This window comes from Ambystoma mexicanum, chromosome 9 (assembly GCF_040938575.1).
Source record: "Ambystoma mexicanum isolate Mex_15411 chromosome 9, UKY_AmexF1_1, whole genome shotgun sequence".
Lineage (NCBI taxonomy): Eukaryota > Metazoa > Chordata > Amphibia > Caudata > Ambystomatidae > Ambystoma > Ambystoma mexicanum.
In genome coordinates, this window is record NC_090931.1 from 1,475,455,099 (window position 1) to 1,475,477,130 (window position 22,032).

Here is a 22,032-nt window from a genome sequence, read left to right on the forward strand (position 1 = left end):
CTTAGAATGTGTACATTATTTGCTGCCTTTGGAAGGCAAGATGATCCCTGCCAATGCCAGGGCTCCCTCTTTGTTGACTTGCTAGAAGCCCAAATCGTAGCGCTTTAGGGTGTGGTGACGGCCGCAGAAGATTTCACTGCTGCGTGTGAGTGCTCCGCAGCTTCTCCCGTACCTGTTCACTGGCCAAGGCTGGCATTGCCCATGTATCTATCAAGATCCATCTGTTCACCATCTCTCGGAACACCGAGGCTCCAGGCAAGCTCTCCCTGTGATCACGCATACTAGTTCCTCAAGGACATTCCCTCCGGTGAAGGCCCCTGCCCTGGCATGGGAGCACAATGTGGTACTGTCTAAAATGCTGGTGCCTCCATTTGAACCAATGCATCAAGCCCTTTTGAAGTTCCTGTCGTGAAAGACCCCCTTCCTGGTGGCAATCACCCCGACCAGGCGTTGGTGGGAAAGTACAGGCCCTCTCCTTAAAGCCTCTGTATTTGTCCTACCACGCCACTGAAGTAGTTCTGCAAACTCAACCTTCCTTCCAAAGGTTCCATTGGATTTCCATCTCAACAAGCTTTTGATTCTGCCAGTTTACTTTAGAAATCCTTTAGAAATCCTTCTTTGCCTGCTGAAAGGGCGTTGCATACGCTGGATGTGACGTGTGCCCTGAAGTTCTATTTCGCACATACATAGGACTTTCAAAAGACGTCTCTGCTTTTCGTCAAATTTGGACCTGTAGGACATGGGAAGGCCTTGTCTAAGGATTCCATCTCTAGGTGGCTCTCCAGCTGTATCGTGCATTGCCATCGACTGGCCAACAGACCACTTCCTGGCCAGCCGAGAGCCCATTCTACCAGAGCCATCACAGTGACAGTGTTTCTCTCTGGTGTTCCCCTGCTTGACATCTGCAGGGCTGCTACGTGGAGGGCTACCCCCACCTTCACAAGATTGTACTGTGTCGAAAGGGATTCCAGGGAGGAGTCTAGAGTCGGCCAAGCAGTATTGCACAACCTGTTTGTGTGAGTTGAGTCTGTTCCAGGGGCTAAGTGTATTGCTTCTGTGAGCCTTGCCACCTCTGGAGGTTGTGTGTATATATACCGCTGTGTAATCGTATCCATGAGCATGTGAATCTATGAAAGACACTGTGCTGGAGAAGGAACACGTTACTTACCTGTAACTCTTGTTCTTCCGCATGGGTCTTGCATGTATTCAAATGCGATCCCTCTCCTCCCCTCACTGCATCTTCTTGGTTCATACTGCCTCTTTTTGGGCGCTACCAAATCTGAAGATGGTCACCAGGGGTGGACCTTAGGAGTAAGAGCGTCATTGGTGGAGCAGTATGACCTAAAGTGACACTGATGGGCTATAGAGGAGACAAGCAATTTTTAGCTTAAAGTTAAACTGCTTTAAATTTAGAGGATTCCCAACCAGACAGGGAATATTCATGAGCATGTGAATACATGCCATCTGAAGTATTTAAAGTGATTCTGGTGTAAATCTAATGAATGTAGATCTTTTATATAACTATAGGTGTAAGTGCATCTTTGTTGTGCCTGTCTAAGATTCAGAGTACTTACCTACAGCTTGCTTCTACCTCTTAAAATGAGCCTTGCTGCTCTGCACACTACCAAGGTCCTGAGCTAGTACGGACTGATACTAACAGTTGGGATCTACAAACCACTGGGATAGCTTACTAAAGTCTTACTACCAGTAGGACTTTAGGAAAACTCCACTAACATGGGACTCTTTCAGAGGTGAAGAATATGCAGTGAAAAATAATCAATTAAAAAAGCCCACAAGGTCCTCTTTATACCATCTCTTGGCCCATCATTCACTTGCTCAGGGAAACACCTGGCCCCCTCTGTTATCCCACTCAATGTCTCCAAAAAGAGTGAGAGGACTTTGTTAGAAACCCGTTTCCCCTGATAAATTCTATGTTCTAAGGACTTTTACTCGTACCCTCTGATACATGCCTGTTGCACTTACTGATGCACAGTGCTCTGTTTATTCCCAAAGCTAGGAACACACAATAAATTGCAACAATACAATAAAAAATAAATAGTATTCTTCTGTATGTAGCCCTTATACGCACATAACCTCCCATCAGCAACATCTGCGCTCATCTGTAGGCCTACAACAACTGACGATGCATGCTCACCTCACTGCAAGTACACCCAAGGTCATTACTTCTGATTTGTTATGCTGGGGAGGTTGAGAAATGATGCATAAAGTTCAAATCATGCAAGTCAAAAGCCAGGAACTATAATATTGAAAAGGCAGATGCACTTTTGTATGTGATTCATATAGCATGAATCTAAATGCAACGCAGTGGAGGGCTCAACTATTAAGGTTAGTGTAACATAGTAGGGGGAGGATTGTCTTGTCGGCCTATGGTCCTTGTTCAAATTCAGCAGATGTACAGTGGTCAAGACTTCCCACATGTTCCCTCAATGTTTCTTTTCGACCCACTCGGTGGCTACTGCCAAACTATACATGTGTTTATGGGCCACTAGCCAGGGCCTTCGGCCGGGCCCACTGTATATTTTAAAACACTACTGGGTCACTAGCCATGGCTTTCGGATATGGCCAGTGGCCACGGCCTTCGCCCGTGCCCATTGTACAAGTTCCCCGAATATGTTTCTTATGGACCCACTAGATGGCCACGGCCCACTATGTGTTTCGTACACATGAGCCAGGGCCTTTCGGCCGAGTCCACTTTCCATATTGCCCAATAGCCATGGCCACTGGCCACAGCATTTGACTTTGTCCACTTTACATATTGCACCTTTCAGTTACTTGAAGTAACCCAGCATCCATATCCTTCTGCCACACCCATAACCACCCACGTCACTGTAGCTGTAAATATACATTTTTTGGGTTGTACTCTATACATTTTTCAACTTTTAAAGCTTTTTTTCCATGACCTCGGTTCTATTTACAATGTACTACAAATAACCCTGGTTATCCGTAAACGCCCACAAATAACTGCAGTTATTTTCAACCCATAAGTCCCCATCAACTCGGTCGAAAAGACAGATATTGGACGAGTCGAGAACGGTTTCTCCTTGCGGTTAAAAAAAGTAAACTATCCTGATCACAAAGTGGTTCCCACCATTCGGCATCACCGAGACACTCAAAGAAACAACGCCATAGGTCACCTTCTTCGTCTTAAAGTTCCTCTCCGGAATGGGTTGTATGTCCAACAAAAACAGCCTCCCCAGCTGAGTGGGAAGAGTTTAGACTCAAAAGTATTTGAGAATGCGGTCTTGACCCCCTCGAGTACTGTCAAAAGCCATGCTCAGGTTGAAAGCCTGATAAGTCCCTTCCCCGACTGAGTCGTCCGCTCTGAGAGACTATTCATCGCGCCGAAAGACGCGTCGTTGACGCCATCGGCGCCAAAAGCCCATCAAAAGCCATTGCATCCCTGCATCCGGCTTAAGCACCTCGATGCTACAGGCCTCGAAGTCGTAAACGCAAGCATCAAATCCCTCAACGGTACCAACAATTTCAGCACCTTTGTCGACAAATATCATGACACCATCGGTGTCGAACATGATATGATATCGCATTTATAACGCGCCTATACACAAGTGTTTCAAGGTGCGACGAGGCAAGGGAGCGGAACAATGGGAGGACAGACAACAATCCTACTAGGCCAGGTGTCAATTCAGATCGTGCAAGTGCGTGGAAAGGGGGCAGGGACAGTGCAGTACATGAGAATGGATAAAACATTTAGTAACAGCCAGCAGGTGGCAAGTGCATGGGTAAGTGCAGACATCAGGTGTCAAGGGCTGGTAAGGGGACTGTAGGGATACAGAAACAGTCCCAAGTGCGGGGGTTGCCAGGTGGGCAGTGCAGGTGCGTGACGCTGGCGGGGGAGGAAACCTGGGCCCTAGGACAGAGGGTGTCCAGGTAATAATAATAATAATTTGGCATTTATATAGCGCTACGAACCCTCAGGTATCTGAGCGCTGCTTATTATTACCCACGGTGTGTGGTGCTCATGTATCGACCCCGGAAGGATGAAATGCTGAGTTTGGCGCTGCCGGGATTCAAACCTGCGTTCGCAGGCTCTGCACTGATGTCAAGGCGAGCGCTCTACTCGCTGTGCCACTTGACGGGCTGGTAGCCAGTGCAGTTCCGGAAACAGCAAGGAGGTCAGCAGAGGAGAGAAGGAGAAAAGGCAGAAGCAAAGAGAATGGTTTTGTTTGTTTATTCATTTGTATTGCGTGCCGGACCCGACGGTAAGAGGGCGCAGGGGTACACACGATTATTCTCTGCTTAGTCTTTACAGTTACAATGCTGTACAGTGGTTACAGTGAGTTTTGAGGTGCTTCCGGAACAGGAGATGGTTCTCCAAATTTAAGGGAGGCTGGGAGGCTGTTCCAGAGGGAGGCACCAGCTGAAGAAAGAGATCTACCACCAACTCGTTGTTTGGAGAAGTGGCTGACCTTAAGGTAGTTGGAGGTGGATGAGCGAAGAGCTAGAGGGGGAAGATATTTAGGAAGAGAGAGTTGAAGGTATTGAGGTCCCAGGCCCCAGAAGCCCTTGTGGACGATGCAGTGGGTTTTGAACTTAATCCTCCCGGCCACTGGGAGCCAGTGCAGAGATTTCAGTCCTGGAGAGATACGATCCCTGGGCTTGAGGCCAAGGACAAGTCTCGCAGTCCTGTTCTGGATGATTTGCAGAGGGCGGAGAGTAGAAGCAGGCAGATTTAGAAAGAGACTGTTGCAATAGTCCAGCCTTGAGAGAACCAGAGCTCTGGAGACAGTGAGCGTCTGGGGGAAGGAGAGGAAAGGAAGAATACCTCTGAGGAGGTGCAGCTGGTAGTGTGACTTCTTGGAGATGTTAGAGATGTGAAGAGAGAAGCAGATTGTGGAGTCAAATATGACCCGAGGTTTTTAGCCTTGCAGGTGGGAGCAGGAAGAGGGCCAAGAGAGGCTGGCCAGAGAGCTACAGGAAAGGAGGGAGCGGGTATGCCGATGAGAATCTCAGTCTTACTGGCATTAAGGCAGAGGTCATTGGCAGCACACCACTCCTGCATAGCAGGCAGGCAGTCAGAGATGAGGGAAGGTGAGGAGGCGGCCGAGGGTAGCCAGAAAATGAGCTGGGTGTCATCCGCATAGCACTGAAAGTTGGGGCAAAGAGCTGCGATGCGGTGGGCCAGGTATTGGTGCCAGGTATTGGTGGGAAGGGAGTGCCAGGTATTGGTTGAACAGCCAGGGAGAGAGGTTGGATCCCTCGGGGACACCACAGGTAGAGAAAAAGATAGCGTAGAGGAAGGACCCAAGGTGGACCTGGGAGGGTCAGTCGGAGAGGAAAGAAGTCAGCCACACCAGAGCCTGACAAGTGATACCCAGGTTATCACGGAGACGGTTGAGCAGGATGGCATGGTTGACAGTGTCAAAGGCAGACGAGAGATCATGCAGGATGAGGACGCAAGGGGTGTTACCGTCAAGGTTGGAGAGCAGGTCTTTACGGATGTTCAGGAGAGCAGTTTCTGTGCTTCTGGCAGCTCAGAAGCCAGACTGATGGTCATGAAGACAACCAACAGATTCAGTGTGGAGATTAAGCTAGGAGATGGGCAGTTTCTCCAGGAGCTTGCCCAGGAAGGGAGGGATGGAGATTGAGCAATAGTTAGCCGGGCAGGAGGGGTCGGCAGAGGATTTCTTAAGGAGAGGGTGCACAAGGGAGTGCTTCAGTGTATCATGGAAAAAACATATACCCCTTTACCTAGGGCTGACTTTTTCAAGTCTATTTCCTCGATTATGAGGACATAGAGCCATTGTATGATGAATCAAGACCTTTTGGCCTCTAATATGGTAGGCCATCAGTCCCTGAGGCCCTAATTTTTTTTAAAATCCAAAGACCTTCAAGAGTCCATACATGATGCCAGAGTTTGGCAGATCAGATCCATCTGATCATGCAGAAGTAACCTACAGGAAGTTAATGTCGAGGGCAGTTGAGTACATGGGATGGAGTAGACCACGCCCAGTTTTAGAGCAAGGTGACCCGACCGATGTTCTGGACAGGGGACCTCAGGAAGACCCAATTGTTCCATTTCATGCAGCTTTACAAAAGTGCGTAACTACCAATTGGGAGGCGCCTGATAAATGTATTATTTAACAAGAAACTGACTTATAAATACAGTGTCAAAGCAGTGATCCCTGTTATTTGTCAAAGCAGCCAACTCTGGAGAGTCTGGTGGTACAGGCTGTCACCTCGACCAGAAGACAAAATGCCTACTCTACTATCCCTCTAATAGGTGTGATAAGTGTCACAACGCTTTAGCCAAGAAGGTTTTTTTCCGCTGGAAGTATGGGCCTGAAGTCAGCAAATGCCACATGCACGTTGGCTAGAATCACTCATACCCTTAGGGAGTGTATATCCATGCTGGCCGACCATATCCCCGAAGAGGAATAATGAGACCGTTTTTTGAACAAAGTCGAGGATGGAAAGGACTTTATGTGTGAATCCCTCCAGACTGGTCTCGACGGCGCTGACAGGATCTGCAGAGCAATGGCGGCTAGTACAGTGATGCACAGGTTTGCCTGGTTAAGGAAGTCAGGATTTGCTCCCGATGTACAATCCAGACTGCTTATCGTGGCCTTTGACGGTACACATTTTTCAGTATCAAGGCTGATGCAAGTCTGGAGGAACTACACACTTCAAAGGCAGCATCCAAATCCCCTGGTGTGATTAGACAACCTCCAATTCGGCCCATGGCTATGCCTAGGAAAGGTAGGTCCTTTCGTCACTACTCCACATTTGGAAGAGGCAGATGACAGTCAGTTCAAAGAGGCCAAAGAAGATTCTCACATGGTGGACGGGGAAGAGGTACTAAGACCACCTCAGCAGTGACTACTTTGCCATCAGCCACTGCGTCAGCCACCCCAAAACCTCTGAGGACTTAGTTCACAAGACTACAGTGGGAGGCAGACTTTCATGGCATCTGATGGCAGGCTATTACTTCAGATGCATGGGCGTTGGAAACAGTTGCCCAGGGTTACTGCTGCCCTTTCTAAAAAGGCCTCAATTCACCGGGGAACAGCTCTTTCAAAGTTCCAGATCCACTCCTTATGCAGGAAATATTAACCCTGCTAGAGAAAGGTGATATAGAAGCAGTACCTGCAGCGGAGAGGCAAGGGTTCGTAATCCCCATACTTTCTCATTCCAAAAAAGGACTGAGGCTTGAGAACCATCTTGGATTTAAGAGACTTGAACAAATTCCTCAACAAGGACAAGTTCAAGATGGTCTCACTTTCTCAGATCCTTCAGGCCCTCCAGCTTCAGGACTGGATGGCATCATTGGACCTTCAGGATGCTTACTTTCATGTGCCAATCCATCTCAAGCACAGAAAGTACAGGAGGTTCACCATTGGTGTTTGTCATCAGTTTCGAGTTCTGCCATTTGGGCTGACATCCGCCCCAAGGGTTTTTACTCCAAGTTGATTGCGATGGTGGCAGCAAGTCTCAGGAGAGGGGGGGATTCACGTCTACCCCTACCTGGACAATTGGTTGATATGGGTCAGGTCCCCAGAACAGGCCCTTGAACATCTTAGCTCCACCTGTCACTCCCTTCACAGACTGTGCTTCTCTCTCAACTTCAAGAAGTCTCAAATGATACCATCTCAAAGGCTCTAATTCATTGGAGCAGTCCTGGATACATCCCTGGGAAAAGCCTTGCCACCAGATGTGAGAGCTCAAGACATTCTGCAGATGGTAACCAAATTCCATAGTGCCCAGCATCTCCCAGCTTTCAACTTTCTGAGGTTGCTCGGCCTCAAGGCATCCTAAATTTGTTTGATGCTAGAGGCTAGCCTGAGAATGAGATCTCTCCAATGGGCTCTCGGGATTCAGTGGTCCAATTCTCAGGAAGGATGTCAGACCTCCTACAGATTCCGAGCAGAGTCTCGCAGGACCTTTGGTGGTGGGCCTGCAAGGACAACATTCTGAAAGGAGAACCTTTTTGGCAACCATGGCCGGAGATCACCGTAGTGACGGACGCCTCACTCACTGGGTGGGGACCCCACTCCAACCATCTGTCAATCAGCGGTAGTTGATCTCCATTCGAGTCCAAACTACACATCAACTTTTGGAGCGGCGGGCAATCAGACCAGCGCTGAAGGTCTTTCTGCCCACTGTATGGGTAAAGAACATCCTGATAATGACGTACAGCACAGTGGCCATGTACTACCTCAGCAAAAGAGGTGGTGTAGGGTCAATACCACTGCGCAAAGAGGCAATGCAGCTCTGGTTCTGGGCAATCCGAGAAGGCATCTCCCTATCAGCAGTTCACGTAGCCGGGGTGGAGAATACGGCGGCGGACGCACTGAGCAGGCAGAGCACAGTCACCCATGAGTGGGGAGCTAGCGCAAGAGATCTTCACACTTTGGTGTCAACTAGAAGGGCGAACTGTTCTGCTCCAGGGAATTTCCCCCAAGAATAGTTCTAGGAGACGTGTTTGTGGTGGACTGGGAATTTCCACTCCTGTACGAGTTTCCACCAGTCCCCGTCATTCCTCGCGTGATCAAGAGGTTGCGAAAGTTCGGGAAATCCATTATCCTAATTGCTCCGGATTGGTCCAGGAGTTGAGGGTTCCCGGACCTTCTGGACATGTCCATCTGCCCTTCAATACATTTCCCTTAAAGAGAGGATCTTCTCTCGCAAGAGGAAGATCGGGTTCTCCATCCAGAGATCAAGACACTCAGCCTTCATGTATGGTTTCTAAAAGTCTGAGATACAAGGATTGGGACCTCCCGGATGACGTAATGGAGATTTTGCCTTTGTCCATAAGGAACAAATTCTGCAGCTGCTGTAGAGATAAGCATGTTGACCCTTTTGTAGTACACCTATGGTGTTATCCTTTTTGTTACACCTAGCTAATCTGGGGCTCCAGATTGATACTCTTAAAGGATATCTTGAGGCTTATTCTATATTTAAGCGCACATCGGAGGAGGTATCTTCAAAATTCCTGTAATAATGTTTTCCCTCCGGTCCCTTTTCAAGTCCCCGTTTTGGGAACTCGACTTAGTGTTTGATGTGTGCTCCTTTCGAATCTATGCACTCCTGTCCTTTGAGGCTGCTAACCTTAAAAACCATCTTCTTAGTAGCCATTACATCTGCCCGAAGGGTGAGTGAACTTCAGGCCTTATCCTGCAAGCCTCCATATACTATTTTCTATAAGGACAAGGTGGTCCTGGAGGTGAACCCCACCTTTTTACCCAAAATTGTATCCGAATTCCATCTGACTGAGAAAATAACATTACCATAATTTTATGAAAGGCTACACAGGCTTGATCCTAAACATGCACTTGACTTCTATATCACCAGAATGGGAAAAACTAATCCAAGGTGGCCAACTGTTTGTTGGCTACTCGGGCCACAAGTTTGGTATGGCAACCACTAAAGAGATGTTATCCAGATGGATAATACTGGCCAAATCTGAATGCTACAGACTGGCAGGAAAAGATCCTCCAGAAGGCCTTGGTGCTCATTCGACAAGGGGCATGGCGACTTCCTCTGCATTAGGGGGGGGGAGTACCAATTAAAGAAATGTGTGCGGCTGCCACAACGTCGTCTGTACATACTTTCACTAAACATTACAGTTTGGATTCTTCTTCAGGCCAGGAAGTCTTATTTGGTAAGGCAGTGTTGTATTCTGTGCACACAGATGCATGAGAATTACTAATACCCAGCACCAACCAACAACATAGCTCCAGCTATCCAATCCCGTAATAAAAAGAACATCACCCCTGACAATCTGATCCCGCTCATCATACCAACTCTGAACGCCATCCCAGATCACACTGATCCCCTTACGATGGTTGACATCTACAATAAAATTATGCTCTCATCCCTTGACGCTATAGCCCCTTTGAAGCTAAAAAAGAGCAAGCCTCGGAAACACATTAGCTCCTGGTTTTCACCTCACCTCAAAGCCCTCAGACAGGAAAAACGACGCTGCGAAAAACTTTGGCGAGCTTCCCCCTCAGAAAAAAACAAAAAATACCTGAGTAATCTAGCCTCCCAATATAAAAAAGAAATCATACTGGCTAAGCAATCGTCATTTAGCACGCGAATTGCACAAGCTAAATCTAACACTAGAGAGCTTTTCACAATTCTTAAAGAGATAGAATCCCCGATCCAAGCACCAGATTCGTGTATCAAAGATAAACACTGGTGCACGGGCTTTCAAAATGCCCTAGCGAATAAAATCTCATCCCTCAAGACTAAGATAAGCACCAAAAAAGAATCTCTGCTCTCCTCCACCAAGCAGAGTACCATCCCCCACAAAAAGGTTCACCCGAGTCCACCCTCCCCCCCCAGCGTACAACCCCTCCTTCAACTTCCACAAAGTATCCACCAAAGAGGTTGAAAATACCATTCTCACCCTCAAACCTTCAAACTGCCACGGAGATTTATGCCCCGCTCAACTGATCAAGGATGCTGCCCGTGATCTTGCTCCATTTATTACCAAACTAATAAATGCGTCTTTCACATCAGGCACCGTACCCAACAACTTAAAACAGTCTTGGGTCCTCCCTTTGCTTAAAAAACCGAACTTGGACCCTTCCACCCCAACTAACTACCGCCCTATCACCACAGTACCATTCCTTCTCAAAATCATTGACAAAATAGCTTACCAACAGATCCAACAACACCTTGAGCACTTCCAACTCTTAGGAGTCCGACAATCGGGCTTCAGGCCACAACACGGAACAGAAACCGCACTCGTAGATCTCAAGACACAGATAGACGAGCTGAGAGACCAGGGGAAGACAGCACTATTGCTTCTCCTTGATCTCTCCGCGGCCTTTGATCTGGTCGACCATGAGATCTTGTGTAACCACCTACAAATAGCCGCCCACTTCTCTCAAGAAGCAACCAACTGGATCCATTCCTTCCTTAATAACCGTACGATGAGAGTCTTCTCACTATCTTCTGCGGCCGACCCCACCCCTATCACGTGTGGCGTGCCGCAAGGATCTTGCGTCTCCCCTACACTTTATAACATCTTCACGAAGCCCCTTTTCGATGATCTAGACGATCTAGGTATCACCTACACTAATTATGCCGATGATACCCAGATCCTCATCCCGTTGTCGGGGGATTATGACAAGGATTTGGCCTTCGTTAATAAAGTGTACCTCATCATCCAGGCATGGATGGCTTCACACTGTCTATGCCTGAATGATGACAAGACGGAACTTCTCATTCTAGGCTCGACACACTACCTCAACAAACCTGGGCCACAAATATTCATCATTCATAATTGACGATAACAAAATCATGGTAGCTAAGGAGGTTAAAACCCTCGGATTCTATCTAGATTCTACCCTTACCCTTAACAAACAAGTGAACGCATTGGCATCCGCCACTTCCTACACTTGCAAACTCATCAGGGCAGCCAAACCCTTTCTCTCCCCCACCAACTGCACCACCTTGGCCAGGGCGCTGATCCTGTCCAAGCTGGACTATTGCAATGCCTTATACGTAGGGTGCAACAAATATATCTCTAACAAAATCCAAATCCTCCAAAATAATGCCCTCAGAGCGGCCCTCAGTATCCCAAAGAAAGCCCATATTTCAGATTCCAGAAGATCTGTCAATTGGCTATCCACCAAGGACAAGATATTCCTTAAATCGGTGTCTCTGATTCACAAATGCCTCCACCAAGCAGCCCCCCAATACCTCATCGCCAGATTTACCAGACCTACCCTCTCCCGCCCCTCAAGAACGGCCAACTCCAACCTTCTACTTGTGCCCAGGTTGAAACGTACTACATCTGGGGGCAATAGCTTTCCAGTAAAAGCAGCACAATTCTGGAACTCCCTCCCTCCGACTTGCAGGGAGGACCTACCCTAACACCAGTTCAGAGCCAGGACCGTCCACTGGCTCAAATCTCTCGACTCATAACGACTCTTGAGACCCGGACTCGCCAGTACCATGTGGCTCCTCATTGAATGTAAATATGTTTATAGTACTGCCCGAATATATATGCTCTAGCTTACTCATTGAATGTAAATATGTATATTACTGCCTCCAATGTACATGCTCTACCCATCCTATTTGGCGTGATACGTCCGGCAATGTAACCCCAGCTGGACCTCACCTTACTGTATGTAACGAAGCTTTGCAACCCTCTTGCTGCCTCTGCGCCCAGTTACCCTTGGGTTTGGTGCGCATTACAAATAAATAAATACAAAATACAAATACTAATTTTCATGAAAAATTCTGACTCCCTTCTCCAGTAATACTGAAACTGCTTTGGGAGTCTATTATGAGATGAGGAATACGTGAGAGGACACAATCCAATTGAAGGACAAGTTACTTACCCCTGGTAATTTTCTTTCGACTGGATGATCCTCCCACATATTCCTTATCCCCCATCCCAACCTACTCCGCAGTATAATTTCCTTTGCTATTGCAGGCTGCGCTCTCTCAGGAGTAACTGTCAGGTATGGAATAGATCCTACATTCGTAAAATCTTAACTGAAGCCAACAAACGCTGGCGCGCTTTATATTCCTTTGGTGACGTCGACATCGAGAAGGAGGCCTCCTAGCGACATCTAGTATACAGACCTCGACGTGTAGCGCCCTCTACTGGAAACATTTTTCGAAGCAGCTAAGCTGGATATTGGAATTTTTATAAAATAAGGAATACTTGGGAGGAACATCCAGTCAAAGAACGTTACCAGGGGTAAGTAACTTGTTCTGCTGCAAAGCCCCATGGGAAATATAGCTATAATTTTGGAGAAAGGGGCAGCCCCCATCAAATATTTTAACTACTCGACGGAATAACCCCAGACCCTTTTGGAAATCGATTCAACGCTTTGTGCCCAAGTTGTTTTGTACCTTGTCCAGTTCCTTCCAGCGGTATTTGCTATGCCCTGTCTCGAAATGTGTACTTCTGCTCTGTAGAAAATGAATGGAGGTAGGGCGAAAAGTGTTTTTTGCTTTCTTGATAACTATTCACATTTTTCAACAAATCTTTCTCAAATTTTCCAGCTGTGGCGGATGGGAGGTGCCGTGACTAACTGTTTTTTTTAAATTATAGAAAACAAAATGAATTCAACCTTGAATAAATTACAATCAATAAAATACATTCTTAAAATACATGATTATATTATTACAGATATCAAAATACATTTTACAGAGAAAAACAAAGTTGTCATAAAATATGAAAACTAGCCATTTTATACAAAAAGGCTATAACACCAGACAGCAATTTCAAAATCCTTTTTACATACAGTAGTCAAGAGGAAAGGTTAAAAAGGTGATTAAAACAAGAGACGGGTCATACAATAGAGGATCAAATCCCTAAACAGTGCTATCCAACACGTGCTCTTCTAATCCCAAAACCTTTGCAAAATATCCGGAAAATCTGTCATGCAAGTCAAGTTATTAGCAATGAAATGTTTGTGTTTCCTATGGTTCTTGATACTCAACTATACTGTGGCAACTGCTGCACTAGAATTACTTGCATATTACATGGATTCAAAAGAATCTAAGCCAGAAGCATATTTTGAAAAGGCAAAGTGCCTATATTGCTTCACACAACCCCCAACGTACTGTTACAATATAATAATTAAAACTCTTTAGATTATGGGGATAACCCAAACTACCCTCTTTCTATCTCAGCTTACCCTGGCCAATTAACTCAATCTGCTGCCTCTCACCAGAATTTAGTTCCTTGGGTGTAATCCTTTTCAATTTTATGGTTGCGATTTTAGTCCGAACACCACAGGTACCTCTGGGGTCGAAGATGCATTTTGCCAAAATCCTATCTTGGCTTTTGGGGACAAAACTACATCCTAACTTTCCGAATCAAAGCGAAGTAACGTTTTCTTTTAATCTGTGTGCAAGTGGAATGTGTTCATTTGCACTGTAATGTAGAAGGTGGCAAGCATAATGTGATGCAAAATCTGATACAAGCAGCACAATAAAACAACACTTCTCTAAATTAGGCTTATTTGCTCAAAATACTACATCTTTCAGTCCTTCACTCTCCTATAGGGATTGTGGGTCTTCATAGATTAGCCTTCACTTAATTTTAGGTTATTTATAGAAGGTTTGTCGTTTCTTCCTGGTTTGAAATATTCTGGAACGATAATTTTAGGGCAAGAGTGAAGGAAGTGGTGGTTGTAAAATATGGGGAAACAGAAAGGGTCTTGGTGTAACTGAGATGAGGAGTACATGGGAAGGGGACAATGAAGGATTCCAAAGCAGTGACAGGGGAGGGGTGGGAATTGGGGAAATAGGAGGCCGTGGCATTATTGTTGGGAAGACTGGAGGGTGTTGAAATGTATGTTAAGTTGGTTACCTGTAATATGCAAAATACGTACTGAATCGGCTGTACGGTAAAGAGAGCAGAAGCTGAGGTTGGAAGGATAAGGGAGTGGCAGTAAGAAATAAGAGCATAATAAATTAGTTTTAAATTTTTCGAAAGTCGTTGAGAAGCGCAAGGACTTGAGGCTAATAAGAAATCAGGAAGGAGACCGGGTGTGTGACAGTCAATGATAGATGGGGCCCGACAGAGAGGACCCTGGAAAGCAGGTGGCTATGCTCTTCCATACTGTCCGCATTTGGTCTGTACAGCTCCCTTTGCTTATTCGATTTACTTCATTGCAGAGCTGAGGGGTAGTTTGAAGTTGAAAAAAGATGGGACATGGTGGGTGTGGTGTAGAGTGGGAGGTAAAGAGGTGAATAGAGGTGGGCACCACCTTGTAATTAAATGTTCAAATCGCCCGTTTTGTTCCAAATAACAATGAGGAGCTACCAGGCTATATATTGGTCCTAGGACACCTGGACCACAAAATACAGAAATCCACAAAAAAGCTGGATGGTCTCACCCAGCCAAGTCTGGTGCTCGCACAATGGCTCAATGCGAGCTCAATTCTCAATTCAATTCAAGGAAGGAAAACAAATACATAAATGCTACTACAATGAGTGGTAATCACAAAATAACAAGGCTCTGTACATATAAGTCAAATTTAGAAAAACGTACCTTAAGCACATGGCCGTTTCGCTTTAGTTCCATTAGTGCGGATTGTGAGAGGAAAATAAGATGAAAAGAGAAATTCAATAACTATTCATTGCAAAAATTGGGCTCAGGTAAATTTGCTTCAATTTGAACAACTTTTTTAACACACGACTGGTATATGGGCGCCATGAGCCCAATTATTGCCATGAATAGTTAGTGATTTCTCTTTTTATCTTATTTTCCTCTCACAATCAGCACTAATGGAACTATAGCGAAACGGCCACGTGCTTAAGGTACTTTTTCTAAATGTGACCTATATCTACAGAGTCTTGTTATTTTGTGATTACCACTCATTGTAGTAGCATTTATGAATTTGTTTTCCTTCCTTACCATCGTTAACCATGCCTTGAAAATACACATGAACACATTTGGTATGTACTTTGTGTTATATATTACATATTCTTTCTCATTTCTGATTTGCTGCATGTTGTCTATATATGAAATCTTATTGATTTTTGTTGAATAATGTATAACATGGCAATACTGAAGCCCTGAAGATGGAGAATCTCCGAAATGCATAGGCAATACAGCTAGGCCATGATGGTTCCTGGCAATTGCTCCCTTGAAATATTATTTTGCATTGAAGAACTATACATGAAAATCTGGTCTACCTGTATGAATAAAATGTGAACATTACTTTCAGTGAACAAATGCAGTTACGAGTCAGTAATTTGTATAAAACTAGGTGAAAGGACTTCTATGTTTAATTAAAGGAATTGAGCTTGCATTGAGCCATTGTGTGAGCACCAGACTTAGCTGGGTGAAAACATCCAGCTTTTTTGTAGAGTGTGTGGTAACCACCCCCTCTACACCCCACCCAACCCACTTTCTCCGTAGGTAATACAGACTAGGCTAGAGATGAGCAAAAAAGAGATTGAGTACTCGCAGGTTCCAGTCTAAAATTTTTGGATTACGTGCATATATTTCCTGGTCACTTGGTGCACCCAAAACCTGCCGTGAACTTGCTGTGCTGGGGCCGGATGTTAGAAATAGTTTTTATTTCTGTTTCTAGGATAGGTCATATGTGTTAGATGCACATTTTGCGGGAGGTTCTGGTTGGGTTTGATATTGCTCCTCGTTTTTCCTCAAATGTTCAAAATGTGGGTGATTTGCATAGCTGGGTTGACTCTTTACTTTGTTTACCATAACTCTGCAATGCCGTAAACGTATCTATATTAAGATTGTTTTTGCAGCCATCGTGCTTAATTGAAAAGTGCAGAGCCTGCATAGGGTTAATTTGGGAGTGCATAAGTAGACCTGAGATTCTGTGGTGGATCAGAAAATTTGGTGTGCAGATTTAATCTTCAAAACCTACAGCATTTTTTCCCCTTTACATAATAGCGCATTTTAAATGTATGTGAATACATTATTTTTTGTATTGTTTACTCTTGCTTACCTTTTTCCCCTTTTTACTGAGCTATGCAGTGCCTCCGGAAGTCACGTTTCTAATGACAGAACTCTTTAGACTCTACATCTAAAGCCTGCTTTGTGCTACGTTAATTGCTTTTTTCCACGGAGTCTAGATGACCTTGTTGTTGATGCAACTTCCCTTCTGAGGAACTTGTAGTATTTTTATGGCTATTTGTCCGACCCTTTATTTTTAGAACTGTTGTTTTGTGCCCCTGCACCCTTTGCATTCTTTTGTTTGGGATAGTGATTTTATTTTAGATATGAGATTCAAAATTTCAATTCAAACAAGAGTTTTCGAGCTCTTAATTTTTCATTGAATACAGTGTTTTTTCAAGGAGCGTCTTGAAGACCTATTTCATCCACTGCAGGGAGTTCTATTCGGCTGTCACTATAGCAGTGCAGGAAGCCCCCAATCCTCTTCCCGGAGTCGTTCCTTTAAGAGTAGTCTCTAATAGCTGGCAGAAATCTCTGCCAAAAGTCTGAAGTTCTTGCTTGTAGCATCCGATCTATGACAGCAGCTGGCCAGCCAGCTGCAAAGTGAAGTGGGGGGTTAGAGACATTATGGGTGGCAGGAGTCTCTTCGGATTTGGAAATGATCACCTATGATCAGTGGTTTGACATGGTATTAAGCTCATCTTTGTCACTGTAATGTCTAATGTAGGCATGTTCTTTTTTCTTTTTAGGCTGAAAATCGGACTTCCAAGTCATCCAACTGCACAGTGTCTTGACACTTGGACTGGTATGCGCCTCGGATTGCTAAGAAAAGGATGGAGCGGTGGGCTGTCTGAGGAACAATCGTACCTGTCAAGGCGTGAGACGGAGGGATTATACCAGTTTGGGCCATGGTTTTTTGCTGCTGCTAGGATGTGGCTCGGAGTCCACCAATGTCTTAAGCATTTCAGAAGGAGTACATTTTCAGTTTCTGAAAGGTTTCTCTTTTCAGGGCTCCAAACATTGACCCACATGAGCATAATGTATTTTAGTGGTAAACATTTTACAGATTCTTATTCAGTGTTGTTAGGGGTCAATGGGATGTGGGCCTTGGTAATGTATAAATTGTAAAAATCGTGTATAATACATTTAATTTATGTAAAATTGTAAACCATGGCGATTATGTTAAAGATGGAGAGTAGCCGGACTATTGAAGGATAGTTTTCCCTGATCAAGCTTTATGGAATCCAGCCAAGGCACCAGCGGGGAAACAGAATGGCATTTTATCATAGCAATTTGATCACGCATTCAATAGGATGTGCGTGGTGAATCACTAGTCTGTGTTTTGCGATGTATTTGGCAAGGCGCGACAATGCAGGGGCTAGCTGTTGAACCCCAGTAACCCTGTCCTGATCGGAGGATTGAATACAAAAAAGGCTTGTCGGCACTTTTACTTGAATGCCTTTAGGAAAGGTTTTATTGTAGAATCAAAATTCCTCATGTAAATTCAGAGGGCGTATATATTGGCGCTTTTTGGAGTGGATGCAATAGTTCAGATTTAAATAGAACATCATTTTTAGATGTATAAATGCTGCCATATGAAAGTATCAATTGAAACAAACATATTTTTGATAAGACATTTTTGGGAGGTTTGAGATTTGGCAAACCAATCGGGTTCCTTGGAATGCAGTCGTTCACTAGATTTACAGGCCTCGGCTGAACCTCTCCCAAACAGCCAGAAGGTTCAGAGGGAAAGATGGGGCTATGAGCGCTGATGATTTCACATGCTAATAGAAATCTGACCCTTGGAGCCACTCCTTAGTTGGTGACTGGCTCTGCAGCCACTCTTGCTGTGTTAATATAGTTTGAATATCATTTGTATCCAATGCAATTTTAACTGCTAGTGAGTCTTATGATGTTTTTGACTGTTATGACTGGATTTATGTGATCTCTGTGTAATTATTACTAATGTGACCTTTTTGAAAACAATAATACTCGAGGACATTCTGATGGAGTTGCTTTTCTTTTTTATTTGTCGCTGTGACTGCTTAAATTTTTATATGTTTATCTTGTTGCAGTAGCGTGGCGGGTTGTTTATCATTTGTACGCTTCTCTTAATTAGGTTGAAAAATAAGTTGAGCCCTTTGTGGCACCGTAGGTTTCTATTCACTGTAACCAAATTTTTCAGAAACAGGATACATTGGTGCTCATCATTAAGACCATTTTGATTCTACAATAAATTGATTCTTAAATGGCAAGCTGGAAGCAGTGCAGGGAGCTCTGCGGTCTACTCGTCTGATTAAAGCTCCTGCAGTTTGTGGTCAGCTCCCAAGGGTTAGGCGCATTTTCATTGGTCTTGACACAGTGGCAGGACTGTTGTCCATGTTGCGTGGTGTGTTTGCATGTGATCGTCAGTAAAAGAATAAGCGCGGCATGTTAAAATGCGCATGTTCGTAAAAGCCTGGAAGGTATTTGAAATCACTTGATGTATCCGGATACATAATTAGATTGAATTTTGTAATGTTTGTGCATTCCAAAGGATGGAAGGGAGAGTACCTTTGTAGCGGCATATAAAGGCCTGGGACATGGCCTTCTTGCTTCGCAGCAGGGGGGACGCGGCCAGAACTGTACACTGGGCTTGTGCACAGCAGACATGACATCCTATGATTCACTAGCACTTATTTAAGATATTGTAATGCTGAATAAATTGTGACTTATCTGTGTCAACCTGGTGTGCTGTGTATAGTCTGTGTGGTATATTGTCATTTTACTTTTAATTCCCATCTCCCAGCACAACCCAATAATGTGGTAGAAAAAAGAACATTCTCTAATTTTGGCACCATTTATCGGTGAATAATAAGCACACACATGCATTTCGAGCATTCCTAGGTCCCCGTTTTCTCCTTTGAGTTGCATGTTATAAATGTACATGTCGTAGGTGACTCTTTACAAATATGTTTGCCCCTTAGTCTCAAAAGATCAGTTGGGTAAAATGCAGAACGTTCTCCCTTTTCTGCATCATTACTGGAATTTTGTGACAAACGTGGACATTTATTTTTCGATAACCCTAGTAGGTATTACATACTTATATGTATATTTACATACATTTGAACTGAGTATTAGTAGAAAGTGTGAAAACAATACTCTGGTTTGGCAAAAACAAAAGTTACTATGTGTGTCTCAAAATGCCTGAAAGGTTATGGAGCATACACATCTTGGAAGGCCCACTGCTTAAATTCACCAATACAGCTCCAAAGGTTCCTATTCTATCATAAACACAGCACTCTCCTGAGTGCTGAGCTTATAATATACTGAAGCATAAATCTGCTTTAGATGGGCTTGTTTCACATCTAGCGCTATCTAGCTTTTGAACCAGGGCTAATATTTGGAAAATGGAAACCACCTCCCATGCTCTGGAATAGACCCAATAAAGATGCAGGTAGCGTGTAACAAAAAAGTTCTAACTCTCAAGATAATGCTGCAGGTCCAGTGGAATCCCCAAAACATCTTACAAATATTGTTTTAGGATCTAGAAAAAAAGAACAAAATTGAAAAAACACCAGTCTATTTTGTAATGTTTTGCAAAATCTCGCAAACTGAGTTGTTGTGGAAACTGGTATGTTTGTTCAGGGCTTCACTACGGTCAGCTTAGGCTTTTAGTTGAGTTTCCGGCTCCTCCTTTGACGGTGCTAGAACAGAAAGTTGGCTTGAGCTCAGGTTTCATTGCTTTTTCCCACTCTCCAAAATGTTTTATTTGTGGGCCCTGTCTAGTTTTCTTTATGGAGAAACTTGTACAACACCTATTTGGATGTCCTTCCAAGTGATGACGACTCTGTTCCAAAACCGTGCCAAATTGAGTGGTGTTGATTTTGGCTTTGACAGCCTTGAGGTTGATGGCTGTAGATATTGTAGTGTTATGCTTGACAGAACTCAGCAAGAGGTGAGCAAGGTTGCAGCAATATAACTGAGCAATCTGGGATGTATACCCAGAATGGGGTACTCCCCTAGCAAAGGGCCAAATACACGATCCATGAAGGATTAGTCAAAAGAAAGGCAGGTAATCCATCCGCCCGGGCCAGAATAAAAAGTATTCCAACACTTTAACACTACCCTTTTGTATTTCCTGGAACCCTCTCAGAGCCCAATGTGGCCCCATCTGATGGATGAGTAATGGCAATTGCTTAAGCGCTCAAATTCAATGTCTGAACATCATTCAGCATAGACACGGGGTGGCCATCCCTCTCAGTACAGAGCATAGAGTGGGGTTTGGATGACCAGTGCTTAGGTGTGAACACCACTCTAACCTTTAAGAAGTGTATCAACTTTAGATCTGAAAGCCACGATTATAGCTCAATCAGCCTCTGCATCCCCATTTAAGATTCTGACCGCCCCCCACAGGTGGAGGCTGGAGGTCTCTGGCCGCAGCATCCTTCTACAGTGGGTGGTGTGCTAATGGCACACCACAAAACATACCAGGCTCCAAGCCCCAGGTACCTGCTCAAGTCCAGTGCAGAGATCCTTTGGCACTGTATACCCATCCGAGGATTTGTTGACTCTTCATGTTCATAAGGCGCTGATATTCTGCCACTATCTCTTGTAGGGAGCTTGGACCATGAATCATGTCTCATCTGTATGATGTAGTCTTTCAGGACACAACTCGAAGGGTGGCACCACATTAAAAATTCCTTTAGTGGCAGAACCCGCCGAAAGGTTTCCTCTGCTCATGCTGGTTCAGTAACTGTGTTTCTAGAACTGACCATGAATGTTTTTATCTGGTGCATCTACCTGGACTTCTTTATCTTGTCAGGAAATAGAGCACTAGGCTCTTGCAGAAAAGACTGAGGTTTCACCCCCTTCTCTGACCGAGCAGACTCATTGGTTGTTTCTGAGTTTTTATAGCAATCGCGTAATCTTGTCGCTTTCTCGCCCTCCCCCCACCCCCAACACAAAAAGAGGATGGATTACCTTGTTGAGCAGGTTTGCACTACTACTGCTGTGTCCCGAAAGACCTACATAGGCCTATCTTTTCTGGCCAGTTAAGAATGCTCAATGATAATACATTGTAAGACTCCACCCCAGAACATCCCTCTGGAAAGACATCTCGGATCAGGCCAACTTAACTGCGAGGCTCGGTGTCCCATTGAGTAACATACAATGTGCAAACATTTTTACTTTAGAACAGATTAAAACATAAATATCCTGCTGATTATAGTTGCAGCCAATTAGCATTAACTTTGGATGAGTGACGCCCATGATCAATTACTTTTTTCTTTCATGCCTTTAGATTGCCAAGATGGCAGGTTTCCAAAATTCACCCTTACCTTGATGATTAAAAATTTCCAAGGACATATTCTGTGGGACAATATAAATACACTTTGCATAAGCTGCCGTGTGCGAGGACTTGCTGCAAAATAACAGATTCGGTTTAACAAATGGCAACGTTTTTGAATCCTACGTTCTCTGTTTCATAATAACATGACATTAGCTTGATAATGTCTATTCGGATCTGGTACATCTCTTAGTGGGGCCAATTTACCACAGCCGTTGGATTTTTTACAGCATTTTTATCGGAGGCAAGCCCCCATACCTCCCTTCTACACTCGCCTACCCCATCCCTTAAACGTTTACAGTAGACGCATGTTCTCTTC

General features: G+C 44.6%; 2 protein-coding genes across 7 annotated transcripts in view; one reads left to right on the forward strand and one right to left on the reverse strand.

Annotated features, from left to right (window-relative positions):
• The window catches only part of LOC138489237 (AN1-type zinc finger protein 2A-like), a 422,968-nt gene extending 403,857 nt beyond the window's left edge, over window positions 1-19,111 (forward strand). For all 4 annotated transcript variants that reach the window (XM_069616923.1, XM_069616925.1, XM_069616927.1 and 1 more), the window contains one exon: window positions 17,137-19,111. In XM_069616923.1, coding sequence (XP_069473024.1) covers window positions 17,137-17,181 — 45 coding nt within the window. In that variant the 3' untranslated portion in view covers window positions 17,182-19,111. The remainder of the gene's footprint in view (window positions 1-17,136) is intronic.
• LOC138489239 (pregnancy-specific beta-1-glycoprotein 3-like) overlaps window positions 1-22,032 on the reverse strand; it is a 222,083-nt gene that overhangs the window by 33,874 nt on the left and 166,177 nt on the right. The gene's annotated exons all lie outside the window — the stretch shown is intronic.